Raw genomic sequence first — 19,837 nt, forward strand, 5'->3', positions numbered from 1 at the left:
TGTGCTTTGGGATCCCTCCTGTCAAGGCTTGGGGAACCATATGGGATACCTGGGATTGAACTTGGGTCAGCCACAAGCAGGGAAAACACGTACTGTATTATCTCTCCAGCCCTTCCTTGTATGTTTTTCTGTTACTAGGAAACCAAAGGCACCCCCCTCTCACCCCATAGATCAAATTTACTTCTTTGCATGTGACTCATCATTTTTTTTTGTTCAAATAACCATCCTACCTAGAGCACTATAGAGGTTTAGTGCTGTCTCCACTAAAATTTCATGGCATTAAATGTTCCAGCACCAGTCTCGCCACCAGTGTGTCTCCCTCCACCAGTATTCCCATTGTTCAACCCAGTCTGCCCTGCTGCAGGCACAGCCAGACTTACTTCATATTGTTTGTTATATCACAAAGACAAGTGGAATTAGGAGTCAATTTGTGATCATTGCTGCACCTCACAATGACATTACTAAAGTCACTGTCTGAGGGTCTACTTTGTAGTGCTAGTTGAGCTTCTGTGTTATTGTTTAGGCTCATTGAGTTTGGTGGTCTTCTATGCAACTTTCCCATCAGGTTTGCTGTGATCCTATGGGGCTGACAGTACTATGAAATCTGGACGTGTTCCACAGCTGTGTATGTGGCCACGCAATCTGGAACAATTTGTTTTTTTGTTTTTTTTTTTTTTTGCTTTTTGGGTCACACCCAGCAATGCACAGGGGTCATTCCTGGCTCATGCACTCAGGAATTACCCCTGGCGGTGCTCAGGGGGACCATATGGGATGCTGGGATTCGAACCCGGGTCGGCCGCGTGCAAGGCAAACGCCCTACCCGCTGTGCTATCTCTCCAGCCCCAATCTGGAACAATTTGGTGGCTTGGCACTTGGATGAGCTGCAGGCATAGAGCTGGGCAGTTTCGAAGTCGGAGGGTGTCAGGTGTGACTGGGGCTGATGGGCCTTTTGGCTGAGAGAGAAATCTGCCTGCTCCTGTCCTGAGAAGGCCCAGAGTTCTCGGCTCAGACCCCCTACCTGGGACGATTCGGTGGTGCCATGTTCTCTTGGAACTGTCCATCTCGAGGTTTTCTCTCTGAATTTATTTTAACTGAGAGCTTTGATTCTCTTGACTCTGGGTACATGATTCAGCCCTCAGATCGAGGGCATGCTCAGTCACCATTTCTTCAATTAATTTTTTGGGGGGCGGTCTCCTAAGTGGTGCTCAAGGCCCAGGGTCCCCTCTCGATGATTCTTGGACAGCTGAGCTGTTGATTCAATGCATGGGCCTGAAGTTGTGGCACTGCTTGGGTTCTGTGGGGCTGGGAGTTCCTCGGGCCACCTCACTGGAGCTGGTCCTGTGCAGCAGTGAGCGGGCCAATGCCCTCACCGTTCCTACTTCTCTTTTAGCGTGTTTATCGCCGGCTTTCCGGAGTACACACAGTCCATTATAGACCACCTGGTGACCAGGAAGATCAGCCACTGGGATGGGTAGGTATGCGTGTCTCGGTTTGCTAACTTGCTGTGCTTTCATGAACTACCTGTCAGAGCCATGTGTTTTGCAGAGATCACATTGAGCCGGTAACTGTTGAGTATGTTTTCTTCATGGAGGCCATGTTTTATTTATTTTATTTTTTAATTTTAATTTTTTAATTAATGAATCACCGTGGGGGTACAGATATAGGTTTACATATTCTCGTGCTTGTGTTTCAGTCATATACAGCTTGAGAATCTATCCCTCCACCAGTGCCCGTTCTCCGCTGATGACCGCATCATCCCTCCCACCCTCTCCCACCCCATTCCCCTCCCCACCCCCCCGCCTCTTTGGCAGAGCATTCCCCTCTGTTCCCTTTCTCCCTTTGGGCGTTGTGGTCAGTAATGGAGGTTTTGGGTGGCCAATGTGTTCGGTCTATAGTCTGCTCCGTGCACACCTCTCCCATCCCGAACGGGTCCTCCCACCACATTTTTGCTTGGTATTTCCTTCTCTATCTGAGCTGCCCTTTCCCCCAGCATGTGAGGCTGGTCTCCAAGCCATGGAGCAAATCTGGTACTTATTTCTGTTATTCTTGGGTGTTAGGACTCGGAGGCCATGTTTTAATGCTTGCTGCACTGTGACTTTTGTGGTTGTTTTCCTGGCGCTGTCCCTAGGGAAGCTCCTGACTTGCCTCCAGAGAGGACTGTGGCTCATGCTTCTAGTCCTGCTGCTGTGGGGCCACACTGTCACGGCATAGTGGTCCTGGGACCAACCAGGCTCCTAGGTTGTTCCTAATTACAGGAGCAACTTTGGGTGTCCTGGAGGGACCTGTGGACATGTGTGGTCAAAACGCAGCCAGTGTTAGTGCTGTGGTCATCTGGGATGACGGGCACTTTCCCTCAAGGACAGTCAGTGTGGCCATGGCCGTGGCTGCTGTTGTGGCTTATCCGGAGCCTGGTGTGAGGATGCTGGACCTTGGAGAAAGCACCTTCTGGCCCCTGGAGCACATGTCTCCATTTTTGGCCAGACCAAGGTCATGCACATGTCTCTCACTGTGTCTGTATGGTGCAGGTGGGGGGCACCTCATGCAGCACTGGCTGAAGCTTGCTTGGTGCTGTGTGACACCTGCCTGAGAGCTGTGCAGGTGTCTGACACGACAAAGTGACAGAGATGATGCCGGGCAGTTCCTGGAGGGAGCAAAGACCCTACAAGTGGGGCAGCCCAGTCAGCCTGCCTTGTCCCCCAGCTTGTCAGTAGGTTAAGCCCTGGGTGTGGTGCCTCCTGTGGACCCAAACCAGAAAGGTAAAGTTCTTTAGTTCTGCTGTTTTCTTAGGGGCCATGCCCAGCTCTGCTGGTGGTGCGGAGGGCCCAGGTGGTGGCAGGGACTGAACTCAGGCCTAGGCTGTGCAGAGCTCACGTTCCACCTGCAAAACACTCCTTTGTCTGAGGTCTCTGAAAGTGTTGCTTGGCTCCCTTCAAGTCAGGCAGCATCTTAGTCACAGATGCAGACAACAGGATGTTTGGTGCAGCAATGAGAGGACAAGGCGTGTTCTGTCGGGGACTCGCTGGGGCCTGAACCCTGGGGCTCTGCGGTGAGCAGCCACTGAGCATGGCCTCAAGTGACAATCATCAGCCAGTGGGACTGTCTCTGCTGAGCACGGGTGCCCTCCTTTCCCCAGAGGCCCCCTGTCCTGCTCCTGTCTCTTGACTGCTGTGCCTCATGGGATCGAGGATACAGACTCCTCGAGATCCTGCTTTCTGTTCTTTAGAGTGTGTGCTCAGAAGTGGAGTTCTACATTTCCTGGAAATTCTGTGTATAATTCTGGTGTTCCGGGAGCATGGGAACCCTCCCAGGGATACACAGCAAACTGGGCTGCTTTTTAAGTTCCAAGAGTTCTTGATTCTGGATATTAATCCATCATCAGATACAGCATTTGCAGACATTCTCACCATTCTGTTGGCTGCTTTTCTGCTGTGTAGATTGTGTTGACACATAGAAGTTTTTCATTGGGTTGGAGCGATAGCACAGCGGGTAGAGCATTTTGCCTTGCATTCGGCCAACCCGGGTTCGATTCCCAGCATCCCATATGGTCCCTCGAGCACTGTCAGGAGTAATTCCTGAGTGTAGAGCCAGGAGTAACCCCTGAGCATTGCTGGGTGTGACCCAAAAAGCAAAAGAAAAAAAAAGATTTTCATTAACTGTTATTCAGTTTATTAAGAGTTTATCTATTACATCAATCAGTTTCTGCATTTTCACTTTTGCTACCTGTGCTTTGGTATTTTCAAGAATGCACCATTAAATCTATGAAACTTCTACCTGCCTTTTTAAAAAAAATTTAACAGTTTTTAAACTCTCTGCTCAGATGATATGTATAAGCTAACTATGACTTTCTGGCTGGGGAGATGGTTCAGTGAGCTGGAGTATTGCTCCCCTGAGCACCACTGGGTATGATGCCCCCCAAATTAAACAAAGCACTTTTATGCCATCCCCTGCCAGCAGCACACTAGATTTGGGGGCCACTTGGTGCTGCTTAGAACTCAGGGCCTGGCCTGCCCTGGGGTGTGTCTCTCAAGAAGGGGAGCTGATGCTAGAGGTTGCTTCTTGGGAGAGACGCCCTAGTTGGTTTGAGCAGCTTCCCTTGCCTGAGAACCTGAGTCCTGCTCCCACAGATGGGGCTATCGTGTGGCAGTTTGTGGAACGTGGGCACTGCCGTATCGGGCAGTGTTGTGGGCCGATTCATACCCGTGGAGGGTGTGGGCTCTCCTGGTGCTGGCTGGTGTGATCTCCTACCTTGTAGTGCCACAGGCCCTGGGTGGGATGGGGTATCCATCGCCAGGTGCCACCTCAGTGTTGCTGGTCAGCGCATAGACCAATGTGTGCTCACATGAGCGTCTCCTCTGGCTGCTGCCATGCCGGTGGGGCTTGCATGGTGCAGCTGCCAGAGCGGCTGCCAGGCCCCGGCCTCTGTGGCTGGCCAGGATGGGGCCAGACTCTCCACTTGTCCTGGGGCTTCCTCCTGTGAGCTGGGATGTGTCAGCGGCGGCTGGGTGTTACAGCTATGCTTGCTCTCGCCTGTGGAATGCATGGAAACCTTTGCTCACCTGTTATTCATGGGGAACGATAGTTCCATGCCTGCCCTGCCCAGAGCTCCGGGGAGCTGTGCCGGCCTCTGACCCTCGGTGGCAGGTGTTGTGAGAGGGACTTTGGTAACTTTGCTCTTCCCTGTCTATGTGTGTGTGTTGACTAAGAACCCACCACCTTGCTCAGAATGGGCTGAGTTTTCTTTGTCTCCCTCCCCAGAGTCATCAGAGAGCTGTCAGCAAAGGCCCTGCATAACCTTACCCATCAGGCGCCTGGCTACATGGCCACACACGGTAGGTGCCCCAGCGCACACGCGTGTGCACACAGCTGCATGTACAGCCCTGCCCCACCAGCACCCCTGTGGACACACCTGCACCCGCAGTCACTCTGACATGCAGACTGCATGGGAGCAGTGGCAGCTCTGCTGGGCTCAGGCCTGGGTGACTATGGCCTCTCTGACTCCTGGGGAAACCATGCCTCTGACCCCTAGGGAGACCGTGCCTCTGACTCCTGGGGAGACCGTGCCTCTGACTCCTGGGGAGACCATGACCCCTGGGGAGACTGTAGCTCTAACCCCAGAGGAGACTATACCTCTGACCCCTGGGGAGACCGTGCCTCTGACCCTGGGGAGACCATGCCACTGACTCCTGGGGAGACCATACTTCTAACCCCTGGGGAGACCATGACCCCTGGGGAGACTGTAGCTCTAACCCCAGAGGAGACTATACCTCTGACCCCTAGGGAGACCATGACCCCTGGGGAGACTGTAGCTCTAACCCCAGAGGAGACTATACCTCTGACCCCTGGGGAGACCGTACCTCTGATCCCTGGGGAGACCATACCTCTGACCCCTGGGGAGACCATACTTCTAACCCCTGCGGAGACTATAGCTCTAACCCCAGAGGAGACTATACCTCTGACCCCTGGGGAGACCGTGCCTCTGACTCCTGGGGAGACCATACTTCTAACCCCTAGGGAGACTATAGCTCTAACCCCAGAGGAGACTATACCTCTGACCCCTGGATTGACTGTGGCCTCTCTTACCCCTGGGATGGAGATGGCCTCTCTGACCCTTCAGGTGGAGATGGCCTCTCTGTCTCTATGCCTGAGAGATGACTAATGTGTCCTACTGAGCTCGTACTTCTAGCCCTCAGAAGCAATTACAGTACAGGTCAAGTGGCAGTGAATTGTAGATTGGCTCGAGAACTAGTGCAGGGGTCACACAGCCAATCCAGGTTCCATCCTTGGCACCCCATAGTTTCCTGAGCCCTGCCAGGAGTGCAGAGTCTGGAGTAACAAAAGAATCTGAAACAACCAAACGATGCTCCCTGTCTCTCTCGCAGCTCCCACCTCAGAAACCGGCAGGGTCAGCATGGTGTGTTGCCTGGGACTCAGTGTCCCCATCAGCCCCAGGGAGAGGGGACATGTCCACCTTGTCTTCAGCATGTGGTGATGGAGACTGGGCTTGTTCTCTGGGGTGCTACAGGCCCTGCCACTGTGTGTCTCCCTGAAGGCCAGGGCCTCCTGTCTCTTGGTCTGTTCCCTAGACCAAGTTCCTTCCTCAGCTCTTTTTTTAAAACATTTAAAAAAATTTTTTATTGAATTACGATGTGGAAAGTTACAAAGCATTCAGGCTTAGTCTCAGTTATATAATGGTTGAACACCCATCCCTTCACCAGTGCACATATTCCACTACGAAGAACCCCAGTATATCTCCCCTCCCACCCCCACCCCGCGCTACCTGTATAGCTGATAATTTTCACTTTACTTTCTCTTTACTTTGATTACATTCAATATTTCCACAAAAAACTCACTATTATTGTTTGGAGTTTCCCCCCCAAAGTCAGACCTGCTGAAAAGGAAGCATTTGATAATTTGTTTTCCATTGCTGAGAATGAAGAGATATGAGGTCGCACGGTTTTGGATTTCTGTATTTTAGTATTTTAGTAACTAAGTCCAGGTAAATTTCTGCCAGAAATGGCATCATTGCAAGCTCGTACCTCTCTTTAGTGGTCCTTATAAGATGGCGGTCGCTGTGCCTTTCCCCCTGGAAAGGAAAAGCCGAGAGAGAACAACCTTTCCCCTCCTGGGGCGACATGGGGCCATGGCTTAGTTCACAGTCTAGAGACATTTCTGCAAGAAGCTGCTGGTACCAAAAGTAGTTTAGCTGGCCTCCGGGATCATGGTCATCCAGCAACAGAGAGTCACATCTCGGCGAAGAGCAGCGCTGGTGACCTCAGCTCCTCTTTGCGGGTGTTGGTGACCTCTCTGCTTCCTCCCAGCTTCCACACAGCTCCTAGGAGTTCTCCTGGCTACATCTAGGCATTGGGAAGCTGAGGCCTTGTTCTGTCATGCTGGGGGCAAGGGCAGGGCCAATCTGGATGCCTATCACCACCCTGGGGGTCAGGAGTGTGTGGTGCCAGGAGCTAGGCTGGGCAGGATGCTCATCCCCTGCCCTCCGGAGCTCCAGGACACCGTCCTCCTTCACGCTCTGCCCTGAGCCTGGGCTGGGTCCCTGCAGCAGCCTGATATGCAGTTCTGTGTGTCCTGCAGTTCTCCCACGATTGCTGTCCATGGTGCAGAGCTCAGACCTGCATGAGCGCCATGGGGCCGTGCTTGCCTGTGCCGAGGTCGCTCACAGCCTGCACAGCCTGGTGAAGCAGGAGTGCAGGTAGGCAGAGCCCCGGGCCCTCCCCAGCACTGCTCCCCCTGAATGGAGGCCACTCTTGCCGGGGTTCCTGAGAGGCAGGCTCCGTGACCGGGCACCCCTGTGGGCCTCACTTGCTTTGCCCCTGCAGGCCCATCACTGACTACCTGGATGTGGAGGCGCTGCAAGGCCTGAAGAGGATCCACCAGCAGGTGTGGGTGCCTGACATCCCGGGTTCAGAGAGGGCAGCTCCTGGCTACCCCGTGTCCACACCGTGAGGTCATTGGGTTGAGCAGTGCATGTAGGAGGCGCTAGATGCTTCTCTTGGGCCTCCATGTCCTCCCCTGGAAGTGATGGATCTGTCCCTCTGGGGACCTCGGGGACCTGTGAGCATCCGTGGGTCTCCAGGTCAAGACTGTCATGACTCACATGTTTGCTGTTCGCTCTCTGAGCAGACCATTGTGGTGACCTCTGACCCTTACCACGGGTGCCAGACTGTGCTTCTGGCAAAGACACTTGCTTATTTACTGATGTTTCTCACTTTGAATTGGAGTGTGGTGTTGGGTCTGCCATTGGGCTGTGCCAGCCTGCATTTGCCAGTACGATGGGACAGTGGGTAATAATGGTGGGACCTGCTTTCTGGAGGGTGGTATGAAGGAAGAGCTTGGACTCTGTGTGAAAACTCAGCTTGCTTTGCTGGAGCAGGGCTGCCAGGCTCCGGCCAGCCCCTTCTGATCCCTCGGAGGAGTGTGGGGTGTTGGGCTGTCAGGCAGGATGTGTAGGGGGCAGAGGCTCCTGCTGGGGTCTCTGCTGGGTCTTCCCCACACCAGCAGTCAGCAGGCCGGGGCAGACTCGGTGCTGTCTGCTCCTTGGGATATTCATTGCTGTTCTACAGAAGACTTGAGAACTGTACAGCTAGGGTCTGTAAATGCCTAACTTTCGATTCTTTGTTACCAGTTTCACGAGCGTCACTTATACAGGTAAGCACCACATACCCAAGACTCTCGAGATGGCTAGGTGAAGGCCGCAGGCCGACTGTCCACCAGCACAAGCCCACTGCAAGACTGGGGGTCTCTCTTAGCATGTCTCTGTGCCTGGATCAGAGGGAGCATTGGGAGCTGAAACCTGGGGTGCTGACTGTGGCCACAGCTTTAGCTTAGGGCCCCGCCTGCAGCCGGACCTGGGGTCACTGTCATGTGGTCCTGTCGATGGAGCCCTGGGGTGGCTCTGAGACATCTGGCATAGTGCCCCCTTGGTAGCTGCTGAGACAGACTTCTGTGGTGCTGGTCACCATCTGTTCCCTTGGGGTTCTAGCAGCACCTGCACCTGCTCTCCCCTGGTGGCCACTGCCGTGCTGGCCATGTGCGCCCACTGATGCAGGGCCATTTGTTAGGCATCTCCGAACCCTTGGTTCTTCATGTGTCATGGGGATCCCAGGCTACGTTCCTATGTGGCCTAGCTGTGAGGCCAGTGTCCATCCAGCGAGTGAACTGCCCTTGTCCTCTTTTGGACACTTCCTGCCTCTTCTCACCTCCAGCCTTCCTGGCTGTGTGTCCAGGGCCACTGAGTATCCTCACCAAGCAGCCCGTATAGGAGCTTTCTTTAGAGATCACCCTTCCCAGCCTCTGCCTCAGGCTGAGCTGGAACCACGTGACCTCACTGCAGTGGCCCTGCTGTCCTGAGCCTCTGTCACAGGAGTCCACAGAACCCACCCCCAAGCTGGACATGGGACCCAGAGCCCCCTTTCCTTCTCTGACTGTCAGTGATGGGGCCTTGCTGGGCAGGTCCCAGGTGATGGTGGGCAGCATGGGGACAGGGTCCTAATGGACCCATTTCCAGAAGCAGAGGTCTTGATCCAGGGTGTTTTTGTCCTTTGCAGGGGCCTTGGAGGAGAACTCATGAGACAAGCAGGTAGGCCTGTGGGACATGGTTGTGAAGGGCAGGGCCGGCCATGTCTGCGCACTGCACAGGCAGTCCACAGCCCTGCAGGCCCTGGACACCTCTCCTGGTTACAAAGCCCAGGACAGTCAGCCTCCTCCCATAACCATCCTGGACACACAGCCCTTGGGGAGGGTCCCAAGGGTGGGGTGAAGAGTGCAGCTCTGTCCTGCGCCTGCCCCACCCTTGTGTGGTGATTTAGGGGTTTGTTTGTGAGGAGGAAAGCCGGGTCAGCAGATACCACGGAGTGAAGGGTCCAGTAGTCTTCTGGGCTCAGCTCCTGCCTGGCCTGTGGGTCTGGGGTCAGCCACAGAGGGTGAGGCAGGAGTGGGGGGTGGAGATCTAAAATGGGTTCCCCATTCAGGCAGTGATGTGTAATAGGGTGCAGAAGGGCATTGAAAGGCAATGGCAAGTTCTGTCTTACGACTTTGTCACATTAGTTGAAGGCATTTTTTTTTTTTTGCTTTTTTTTGGGGGGGTCATATCCGGCGATCTATAGGGGTTACTCCTGGCTCTGCACTCAGGAATTACCCCCTGGCAGTGCTCGGGACCATATGGGATGCTGCGTGCAAGGCAAACGCCCTACCCGCTGTGCTGTTTCTCCAGCCCCATGAAGGCATTTTTGAGGGGTCGTAGACACTGTACAAAAGCTAAGGCACTGCCACAGCCTAGAGTGAGGCTGTGGTCCCAGGTTCAAATCCTGGTATCGTATGTGTCCCCAGGCACCACCAGGAATAGCCCCTGACCACCACTGGCGTGGACCAAAAACCAGAAAATAAATTAACCATTGTCTCACAGACCCATTAAAAAAAGAAAGCTTTTAACTAAATACGAAGGGCTTATGCAGTTGAGAGAAGCAGAGGTGTTTTACTACAGTCCTGCCTCAGCAGTTAGCCCACACAGACTTCAGACTTCACAGTCCTGGCCATGGACACTACATCTTCCATGGTCAGGCACGAGGTGGCACTTCTAGTGCCCCAGCTCAGCAGCTGGCTCCTGCAACCGTGCTCTGCGCTGTCCCTGGCTGCACATGCAGGGCCCGCTGGCCTCACACAGTGCTCGTGCTCTCTTCCCTGCCCAGTGTGCACCCTGATAGAGAGCCTCTCACTGTCCAGGATGCCCTTCAGAGGAGACCCAGTCATTGGTAAGTTTTCCTTCCAGGCGAGGGTGAAAACGGGCCATGGATTCACTGCCAGGACTGGTGGTGCAGGTCTGGGGTTCAGTTCCTGAGCAGCGTGGGACCCTGGGATGTGGGTTGGCATGGCAGCTTAATGGGCTGAGACCCTCCAGGTGGGCCTGAACCCCCCAAAACAAAGCAAAATAGATTTTCCCTGTGGCTCTCAGCTGGGCTCGCCTGCCTGTGCCTCTGTGCTGCGCCCCAGGTGGTCTGTACTTCCCAGATGGACAGTGCCGGTCCAGGGGACAGATTGCATGGCCACTTCCAGGAGACTCGGGTGTGAACAGGGCCGCCACAGTTCCCGTGCTGCCTGGTGCCATCTGTGACTCTGAAACTACAGAATTCAGTTGGACTGTTGCCAGTATTGTATCTGACTGCAGTGGACGCTGGGTTATCCAGGGATGGGGAGGGATTTGGGGGAGGGGCTGGTAGGTGGGCAGATGGCAGCCAGCAGGAAGGAGACTTTTTCCCTTGCACTCGAAGGCCCTCTGGAACCCCGCTCCCAGGGCTGTGGCGCAGGGTGGAGGCCACGTGCTCTGCTGTGTCCCTTTAGTTGACCCTGCGGTCAGCTGACAGGGCTGCTGTCCCCACAGAGGACTGGCAATGGCTCATCAGTGACACGCTGAGAAGTCTCCATCTCTTCTCCAGCTCTTCCAGACAGCGCATCAAGGTGAGAGGCTCTGGCCGAGATGCCTGGAATTGGGGCGTGGTGTGGTGGGGTGGGGGTCGCTGCTTGAAACCAGGAAAGTGTGTAGAGCACTGAGGCTTTACCGCCTTCATGGGGCTATGGCTGCACTTCTGTGGGAGCATGCGGCCTTCTCCCGGGCGGCGACTCTGGGGAGGGGCACATGCAGGGAGCTTGGCGATATCTGGGTGCTTCCACTGTCTCTCTGCCCCGGGACCCTACCCCTTAGGGAATCTGTGACGACAGGCTCTGCTGGGGGCTGGGCACTCTGCTCAGTGCCTTCATGGTTCTCCAGTGGCCATAGGCAGTTTCACAAGATGCCTGACGGTGCCTCAGTTTCCTCTGAGCAGAGTCAATTCCCCCACCCCCCAAACAGAGCAGAGTGTGTCTGATCTGTACTATGATGTCTTGGGATGATGCGTTCTGAGACGTAGCCTCCCACCCCACCTCCCTGCCCGGCCAGTGAGCTGAGGGAGCTCCTCTCCCTGCTCTCTACTCCTGTGGCCCAGGCCTGTCCTGGTCATTGTGTCCCAGTCACCCTAAACAGGGCATTGACACGTCCGGATGAGCAGCCCTTGGTGCTGTTGTGGGAAGTGCAGGGGCAGGGGCAGGTCTCCTGTGTGGAGATCTGTGTGGTGTGGACTGTCGGGGGGAGGAGGGTGGTGGGGCTGGGGGTCAGACGGTGAACAGAACTGGCGGGAAACCATGTTCCTGGTGTCTGGCGGCTGAGCTGCTGGGGGCCTGGCTGTGCTCACGTCCTGCTGTTTTAGGAAGCTGCTGTCTCGGCCTTCGCTGCCCTCTGCCGCGAGTACTACAAGGAGGAGCCCGGGGCAGAGACCCCTGCTGTTCAGGGTGAGTGAGCTGCAGGCGCACCCCACTCCCCCAGGCCCTGTGTGGGACAGGCTGAGATGGGAGTGGATTGTGCTACAGCTGCCTTGGGTCATCCTCACAGAGTCCCTTTCCTCCTGCCACTCCTCTTGGGGCCCATTTTGTGTGGAGACTTGGAGAACATTGTCACAGTCACTGGGGTGTCCGCCATCGCTGTGGGGACCACTGTGCCTGGCAAAGACCCCGCTGGCTTTCTCCAGTGTCTCTGAATGATGTGTTTTAGAAGCCCCCTTGTGTTCGGGCACTCAGTTCTGCGTCCCTCAGGGCATCAGAGGCTCTGACTGTTTCCTGCCCTCTTCCTTTCGTCCCTCTCATCTGGTGTCTCAGTTCAGCTCCGACTGCTCTGCAGTCATGCTGCCCACCTTCCCTTCATACTTCAGGCCAGCTCTGGCTTCATTGAAGTAGTTGTTGTCTTCGGGCTCTCTCTGGTCACGGCAGCCTCATCTGCGGCCCTCCCTGAAGGGGCAGTCTGGTCTGGCTGTCCAGAAGCCTGGTCCTGCTTGGAGAATGCACAGGGTCCTTAAATTCTTAAGGTACTTCTATAAGTACTACTTCGGATCTAGCTCCTGGGTGTTGCTGACACGAATAAAAGTTTTACATTCATGTATTATGTTGTCCATTGTAGAACATGTGTTACAATTCTATCACAAAATTATTTTAAATATATGGAAGTAACTTGTGCTCAAGTCCAGATCTGCTTTCTGTGATTTTGTTGTTGTTGTTGTTGAGAATGAAATATTCTTAAAACTGGAGAGATATTTCATAGGACTGGAACACATGCTTTGCTTCTGGGGGCCCATGTCAATTCCTGGCACTGTATGTCTCGCTGGGTACAACTGAGAGTGACCCTAAGCATAGAGCTAGAGGAAGCCCTGGGCCCAAAACAAGAAAGAAGAAGAAAAAATTCCAAGTTTTACTAAACTTCTTTATTCTGGGAAGTTCTACATTGATTACATTATTTTGTTTTCAGTCTATTTTTGTCTTTATTTTACTTTTAAGGTGTTATTTTGGGACCCCAGCCATGCTCAGGGTTCACTCTGGGTGGTGCTGGGGAGAAGCCAGGATCAGTTGCATGCAGGACAAAGACTAAATTTACCCCGTGTTCTCTGGTCCCCTGGTCTGTTTTGAAAAACTAATCAAAAGCAGCCTTTGCTGTGGGATACTCTCATGTTGCTGATGGGCAGGGCGGAGGTGTTTGTCTGTTGGGGCCACTCCTGAATGGATTGGTCTGGCCCCTGATGCCTACACCGGCTCCTGTCACTCAGGGAGAGCAGGGGTCCAAGATGGAACTATGCCCTGTGGTGAACCACACTGCAGAATTCGGAGCCCCTCGCTGTGATTCTGGCCCTTGACTTGAAGCACATCCTTGAGTGGTACCTGCTGGGCCCTCCTGTCCCCGTCCTGCAGCGTGGCGTCCACCTGGGCCCTCAAGCAGAAGGCCCGTCTGAGGAGGCCTTGTTGCCGCAGTGGCTGAATCAAGGCAGAAATTGGTGGCCCTTCGCACAACCCATTTGAATTTATTTTCCTGAGTGTGAAATCGTGTGTGGTGGTTGTTTGTGGGAACCTTAAGACCTTTTAGAATCACAGCTGCTTTTGACTACACCACTCTGATAATCTGTTTTGGTGTCTTCAGCAGTTCCCTTCTTTTAACAGGTGTGTTTGTCTGAGACATGGGCAGGGGTCTTGGCAGTGGCAGGCAGCATGAGTCTCCCTCTCTTCTCTGCTTTCTTTTTTTTTTTTTTGGGGTCACACCCAGCGATGCACAGGGGTTATTCCTGGCTCATGCACTTAGGAATTACTCCTGGCAGTGCTCAAGAGACATTATAGGATGCTGGGAATCGAACCAGGGTCAGCCACGTGCAAGGCAAACACCCTACCCGCTGTGCTGTCCCTCCAGCCCCCTCCTCTCTGCTTTTCAGGGGAGCTCATACAGCAGTTTCTTACTGAACTCCAGCATCCAGAGGAGATGACGCGCTGTGGCTTCTCACTGGCCTTGGGTGCGCTGCCCGACTTCCTGCTGAAGGGCCAGCTCCAGCAGGTGAGACTGACGATGCAGACCAGGGTCTGCTGTGCTGACTTCAGACCAGCAGCAGGACTACCTGGGCAGAGACGGACGAGTCACTGTTCAGGACTTGGCACTGGAGCCATGAGCAGCTTCTAGGGAAGGGGGCAGGGCAGAGATAGGGAGGAGGTGTGGGGCGAGGCAGTGCTGCTGCTGCAGGAGCCTGTCTCGGGATGACAAGGGGCCTCCTGGCCTCATTAGCAGCCCTCGGACCTGCGACCAGGTTGCCATCCAAATGTGGGTCCCTCCAGCATCAGCTGTGGTGTGGGTATGCCTGACCCACCTCCGCTGCCGATGGCCTCTTGGGCCTCCCGCTGGACAGGAATGCCAGAGGAGACTTAGGCATGCGCCAAGCCTCTGAGACAGGCGCTAGCTGTCCCTCCCGCTGCCTCTGGGACATTTCTCTGAAGGCTGAGGCCAGTGTGAGAACTGGGCCACTTCACATGTTTTCTCCGAGACCTGCGGCCATTCTCAGGCCTCATGCTTGGGACACTGCTGCTGGGAGCAGCATTCCCACAGGCCACCCCCAGACCTGTTCCCACCTGCCTCTTGGACCCTGCCAGCACCTGGTACTCATCGTCTCCCCCCTCTGGCCAGGTCACCTTGGGGTCTATGCACAGACAGACTTGCCTGTCCATCAGAGTGGCTGTCAGGTGCTCTGGCAGGGGGGGTCAGCAGAGGGGGCATGCGTGCTTGGCTGTGCTCATGACTGACCCCTTACTTTTCAGGTTCTCACAGGCTTAGCGGCTGTCACCCACATTTCTCCCCAGGACGTGAGCTTTGCTGAGGCAAGGCAGGACGCCCTGAAGGCCATCGGCAGGTGAGTTCCGCTGCACGTCTACCTCTGCATGCTGGATGCCTCAGGAGAGCATCATTGGCGCTTTCTAGGTCATGACTTTCAGGGAGGCAGGCCTGGTCCCAGTTCCCCAAGGCACAGTTTTATTTACTGCAATTAAAATGAAGACTTAGCTTAGTTTGACTCTTCCGTACAGTGAGTCCCTGAGGAACCGGGTGTTCTCATGTGCACGAATGTGGGTGTGCCTGTGCCCCAGGGGTGTGGCAGTGCTCTGTGTGTGTGTGTGTGTGTGTGTGTGTGTGTGTGTGTGTGTGTGTGTGTGTGTGTGTGTGTGTGTGTGTGTGTGTGTGCCCCAGGGATGTGGTGGTGTTCTTATGTACAGGTGTAGATACGTATTCCTTGGAGACAAGGCAGTGTTCCTGTGTGCTTTTGTGTGCATCACACACAGCTGTGAGAACTTGGCCCCGCACACATCTCTGTCCTACCAACAGAGGGGGCAGAAGCCGCACCAGTGGCCGTGGACACTGGAGTATGTTTTTGGAGAAGCTGTAAGCCAGGAGGGGCCCTGGGACGGACAGGGCTAGCCTCTGAGTCAGGAAATGCCGTGTACTGGGCAAGTTGGGCCCATCCACAGCTGGCTCCCCACTTGGCATTTCAGGATCTGCCGGACAGTGGGCGTGTGTGCGGAGGGGTCCCCGGACGAGACTGTGTGCAGAGGGAACGTGGCTGAGGTATACAGCACGCTGCTGGCTTGTATGCAGGACTACACCACCGACAGCCGCGGCGATGTGGGTTCCTGGTGAGTGGGGGCTGTACTGTCTGCCTCCTGCTGTCCCGAGGGGCGCCCTTGGGGTTCCTTGTTGGGCCCTCTCATGTCCCCGCTGTATCCTCGGGTGTCACCCAGCTCCTTCCCTCCTCTGCCGCAGTGTCCGCAAGGCCGCTATGACCAGCCTGATGGAGCTGACACTGATGCTGGCGACAAGGGAGTCTGGCCTGCTGGATGCTGGCGTGTGAGTGTGACCACTGCCCTCTGGCTCTGTCTGCGCCTTCCTCGGCAGCCTCCAGTGGCCAGACTTGGGGGTCTGGGAGGTGGTTTCGGGGGCTCTGCCTAATAGCCACGTATGTGTGTGTAGCTGCGAGCAGGTCATGTGCAGCTTGGCCCAGCAGGCGAGTGAGAAAATTGACTGCGTCCGTGCACACGCTGCCAGCGTGTTCATGACACTACTCCATCCTGAGGGCCCCCCTGTCCCCCACGTGCCCCATCGAGAGGAGCTGGAAAAGCTTTTCCCCAGGTGCTGAGGCCAGAACTGGGCAGGGGTGCAGGGAGTGGGTGGGCTGGGGTGTAGGGGAAGGGCAGGGGTGTGGGGTGTGGGGGGTGGGCAGGCATGACTTCCCTAGCTGAGGGTCTCTCCTTGCAGGGAAGATGTTGCCTCTGTGAACTGGGCCTCACCCTCTCAGGCCTTCCCGTGCATCACCCAGCTCCTGGGGCTGCCTGCGTATCGCTACCACGTCCTGCAGGGGCTGGTGGTGTCCGTGGGCGGCCTGACCGCATCCACGGTGAGCATGCCCCATTTCCTTGCTCCTTGTTTGCATAGGCGTCTGCTTGGCTGTTGGGATACCAACAGGGAGGGACATCCTGAGTGGGGGTGAGGGGGGTCCTGTCCTGTGGTGGGCCTCAAGGGCATGTGGTGCAGTGGACTCAGCACTGCTCGCTCATGGTCTTGGTGAGGCCCCTGCTGGCCGCTGTCCACCATGGGTAGTGAGGCTGAGCCTGCTATGTTGTGCCCAGGCCCTGGTGTTCCTTTGCACCAGAACCCACGGCAGGGACTCAGGGCCGTGTCTACATTGCAGGTCAGGTTCTCCACGCAGAGCCTCTTTGGGTTCATGGAGGGGATTCAGAGGGACATGGGTGCTCTGGAACAGTTCAGCCACACGCTCCTGCAGGTGTTTGCAGATAACCTTCTGAACAACAGGTGAGGGGCTGCTGTGTACCTTGGCTTTTGGGGGGCAGGGTCTGAGGAGGCGCCCAAGGCATGAGCTCTCAGTGGAGGTCTGTGGGCATGGTGAGAAGTCATACCTAGTTTTGAACATACTTGGCCCCATGTGTGTGAGAGCGAGCTAGAGGAGAGTCTTGGGACCAGCTGGGCTGCCTGTGGCCACAGGGAGGGCTCCAGTCCTGCTGCCCTGCAGTGCTGCTGCATTCGAAGAGGCTGGAACTTCCTGTGCCTCCCCCAGGGTGTCTGTGCCGCTACTGAAGACTCTGGACCAAATGCTGGCCAACAGATGCTTCGATATCTTCACCACAGAGCCAGAGTGAGTATCTCAGTGAGCAACTGAGGCCAGTGTTCACAGGTGCTGGTGGCGGCAGTGAGGGGCCCCATGTTTGTGCTGCTCACAGACCCTGGCAGCCTCAGCTAGTTTACCACAAACCCAGTCTTTGTCTGTTCCTACACCCCGCCCTTCCCCTATGACCTTGTGTTAAGAGTCGAAGAAGAGTTTCTTTTTTTTTTTTTTGGCTACACCAGGCAGTGCTCAGGACTTACTCCCAGCTCTGTACTCAGGGATCACTCCCAACAGGGCTTAGGAGACCAACTGAGCCTGGATGGGTCATGTGCAAGGCCAAGTGCCCACTTGCTCTACTCTCTTTCCTGTCCTGTTTGTTTTGATGGTTGATGTGTTTGGCTTCTTGTCCATTCTATGATTTCACTAGTATGTGTGTAGACTCTTGTACTGAATTTAAGCTGGTCTAGGCCTTCCATGTTGCAGAATGGAAGATTGCATCTTTCCTGAGCACTAACAGGACTCTGCTGCGTCCACCTACCATGACTTCCTTCACTTAGCATTTATGCACTTGGGTCGTCCTGTGGCTCATGTAAACGAACACTGCAGCGAGTGTAGGGGTGTGGCCCTCTCTCTGAGTGGGTTTCTGTGTTCGTGGTGAAGGCCCAGAGGTCAGACAAGTGAGCTGTGTGAGCTTCCGATTGCAGCTCTGACAGCCCCATGCCAACCATGTCCCCAGCTGGTCATGGCTTGTCTTGTGGGTAGTTGCTGTCCTTGTGTTGACCTTTTATCTGCCCTTCCTAGAATGATGGGGATGATGGGCATCTTCTTGTACACCTGAGGGCATGTCTATGTGTCGAAGTGAAGGTTCTATTTAAAGACTGCTGGTTCTCTAATCATTTTCTTTTTAGAATTCTTCACATATTTTGGATGTCTGTTTTGTCCATGGTGTTTTGTGCTGACTGACATAATATTGGTGGGGGTGGGGAGGGCGCTGCCCTCTCACCCATGGCATGGCTTGGCTTCATTGCTGCTTGGTAAGATGTTAGCGTGTATTTTTCTGGTTTGAAATCTTAAAAACGATAGAGACATTTCCTTGTATAAATAGAGCACTTTCCTTTTTCCTTTATTTTTTGGGGCCACTCCCAGTAGTGCTCAGGAAGGAGGCCACGCCACGCTGGGTCTCAAACCTGGGACCCCCACGTGCACAGCATGTGCTCTGCCCTTTGAGATACTGCTTTGGCTCAAATATAACACTTTTTTTGCTTCTCTAGTTTTGCCAATTTCTGCCTTGTTTTGAAAGTGTTATGGTTTGGTACCTGCCAGTGTAAGCATTTCTTTTTAAATGACCCGTGTCTCGGGACCCTCTGCTTACTAGGAACAAGGCCACATCAGTCTATTTAGACTCGGACCATGTATTTACTTCACTTTCTTTTCACCTGGACTGTTTGGTCTGAACTGCGCCCTGCTAATGTTTTCTCTGAGAGCAATTCTCCTGAGCCAGCTGCCCATGGAGCCCCAGTCACAGGGCGCCATGCATCTGTTCCCTGACCCGTGTTTGTGGTGTGTGCCCCGGTTTGCCCATTTGCTCTGGTGAGCCTGGGTGAGACTGCCAGCTGTATGCCCCGGAAGCAGCGTGGCTCAGCTCTTGGCTTTTGCTTATACTCCAGTGTCTGGTGGTCAAATCTGTACTTGCTCAAATCTATGGCTGGGTTCATTCTAGGAAATTCTTCCTTGTAGTGTCTCTGTGTTTTGCCCTGGTTCACTTTCTCCTGTTTCCAGCATGGACTGGGGTAAGGGAGAGGGACCAAGTTCTTGACTCTCCAATGACAGGGTCTGGTCAGGAGAGATGGTGCCTCCAGTCACCCTCAGTGATTGTGGTTGGTGGGAAGAGAGGAGTGCCTTGTGCCCTCCCGCTCTGCTGTGAGTCCAGAGTGTGCCCGGGTCAGAAGGTAGTGGTCGCTGCTGATGGGCAGGACTGTCAGTTGCCTGGGGAGTTCCTACTGCCCTAGCGCTGGCCCGTAGGCCCCTCAGTGTGGCTCTTAGCCTGTGCTGGCGATATCTGTCGTTGGAGCCGAGACAGGGAGCTGTGATGGGGAAGGTGGGCTGTGGGAGGTGGGAGCCAGGCAGGTGTGTGCCTGGGTCCAGTGCTGAGAGCTCACATAGGGATCCTGCAATCCCCGCAGCCACCCCTTCTGTGTGAGGCTGCTGGAGCTCTGCAGGGAGACCAGGAAGTCCAGAGACGTCCAGAAGCTGCTGTCGAGCATCGCAGTGTGAGTTCCCACCCGGCAGCACCTGAGGGCCAGGGGTGTCTATATGGGACACACCCTCACATGCATGTCCCCACTGTTCCAGGTTCTGTGGGTTGGTACAGTTCCCGGGCGCGGTGAGGAAGAATGTGCTTCTGCAGCTGTTCCTGCTCCTCTGCCACCCTTTCCCCATGGTGAGTGGGGCCCTGGGGAGGCACAGCAGCATCGACAAGGTGTGTAGGCAGCACTGTCTTGGCCCAGGCTCTGCTGCCTGCTTCCCATGAGGGCCCCTGGCTCTGGTATAGTAGCCCCACAGTTGCCTCCACCTCCACTCCAGGGCCCTGCATTTCTTGCTTTTGAGTGAGGAAATGATCTGAGTGGTATTTTCCTAAGGAGAGCATTTTGCTTAACAAGAGATTTCAAGGTGGGTCACTGGTGCTGGTGCTGTAGCACGCCCCTCCCCAGCTCACCACGAGCCTCTGGAAATAGGTTCTGGCCTCCCTGAGTGCACTGGAACCCTGGGGCTGAGACCTGAGACTAGGAAAACTGCCCTTCAAATGAATGTCACTGAAGCGTTTC

At 54.9% G+C, this 19,837-nt stretch overlaps 2 protein-coding genes across 6 annotated transcripts in view; one reads left to right on the forward strand and one right to left on the reverse strand.

The window, feature by feature from the left end:
- The window catches only part of TBCD (tubulin folding cofactor D), a 99,554-nt gene that overhangs the window by 76,874 nt on the left and 2,843 nt on the right, over window positions 1-19,837 (forward strand). The window contains exons 18-36 of the mRNA XM_004621130.2: window positions 1,391-1,471; window positions 4,756-4,829; window positions 7,090-7,207; window positions 7,335-7,395; window positions 8,141-8,163; window positions 9,063-9,094; window positions 10,203-10,265; window positions 10,892-10,968; window positions 11,754-11,835; window positions 13,791-13,909; window positions 14,662-14,753; window positions 15,388-15,528; window positions 15,656-15,739; window positions 15,863-16,021; window positions 16,148-16,286; window positions 16,581-16,702; window positions 16,965-17,042; window positions 19,196-19,282; window positions 19,365-19,452. Of these exons, the coding sequence (XP_004621187.1) occupies window positions 1,391-1,471; window positions 4,756-4,829; window positions 7,090-7,207; window positions 7,335-7,395; window positions 8,141-8,163; window positions 9,063-9,094; window positions 10,203-10,265; window positions 10,892-10,968; window positions 11,754-11,835; window positions 13,791-13,909; window positions 14,662-14,753; window positions 15,388-15,528; window positions 15,656-15,739; window positions 15,863-16,021; window positions 16,148-16,286; window positions 16,581-16,702; window positions 16,965-17,042; window positions 19,196-19,282; window positions 19,365-19,452 (1,720 nt within the window). The remainder of the gene's footprint in view (window positions 1-1,390; window positions 1,472-4,755; window positions 4,830-7,089; window positions 7,208-7,334; window positions 7,396-8,140; window positions 8,164-9,062; window positions 9,095-10,202; window positions 10,266-10,891; window positions 10,969-11,753; window positions 11,836-13,790; window positions 13,910-14,661; window positions 14,754-15,387; window positions 15,529-15,655; window positions 15,740-15,862; window positions 16,022-16,147; window positions 16,287-16,580; window positions 16,703-16,964; window positions 17,043-19,195; window positions 19,283-19,364; window positions 19,453-19,837) is intronic.
- The window catches only part of B3GNTL1 (UDP-GlcNAc:betaGal beta-1,3-N-acetylglucosaminyltransferase like 1), a 103,392-nt gene continuing 97,363 nt past the window's right edge, over window positions 13,809-19,837 (reverse strand). Inside the window, exon 12 of one of the 5 annotated variants that reach the window (XM_055133583.1) lies at window positions 13,809-13,970. In XM_055133583.1, the coding sequence (XP_054989558.1) occupies window positions 13,950-13,970 (21 nt within the window). In that variant the 3' untranslated portion in view covers window positions 13,809-13,949. Of the gene's footprint in view, window positions 14,029-19,837 lie in introns of all 5 variants that reach the window. The other 4 variants (XM_055133579.1, XM_055133582.1, XR_008629358.1 and 1 more) reach the window with 4 other exon arrangements.

The sequence above is a fragment of the Sorex araneus genome, chromosome 3, assembly GCF_027595985.1.
Source record: "Sorex araneus isolate mSorAra2 chromosome 3, mSorAra2.pri, whole genome shotgun sequence".
In the NCBI taxonomy this organism is placed as follows: Eukaryota; Metazoa; Chordata; class Mammalia; order Eulipotyphla; family Soricidae; genus Sorex; species Sorex araneus.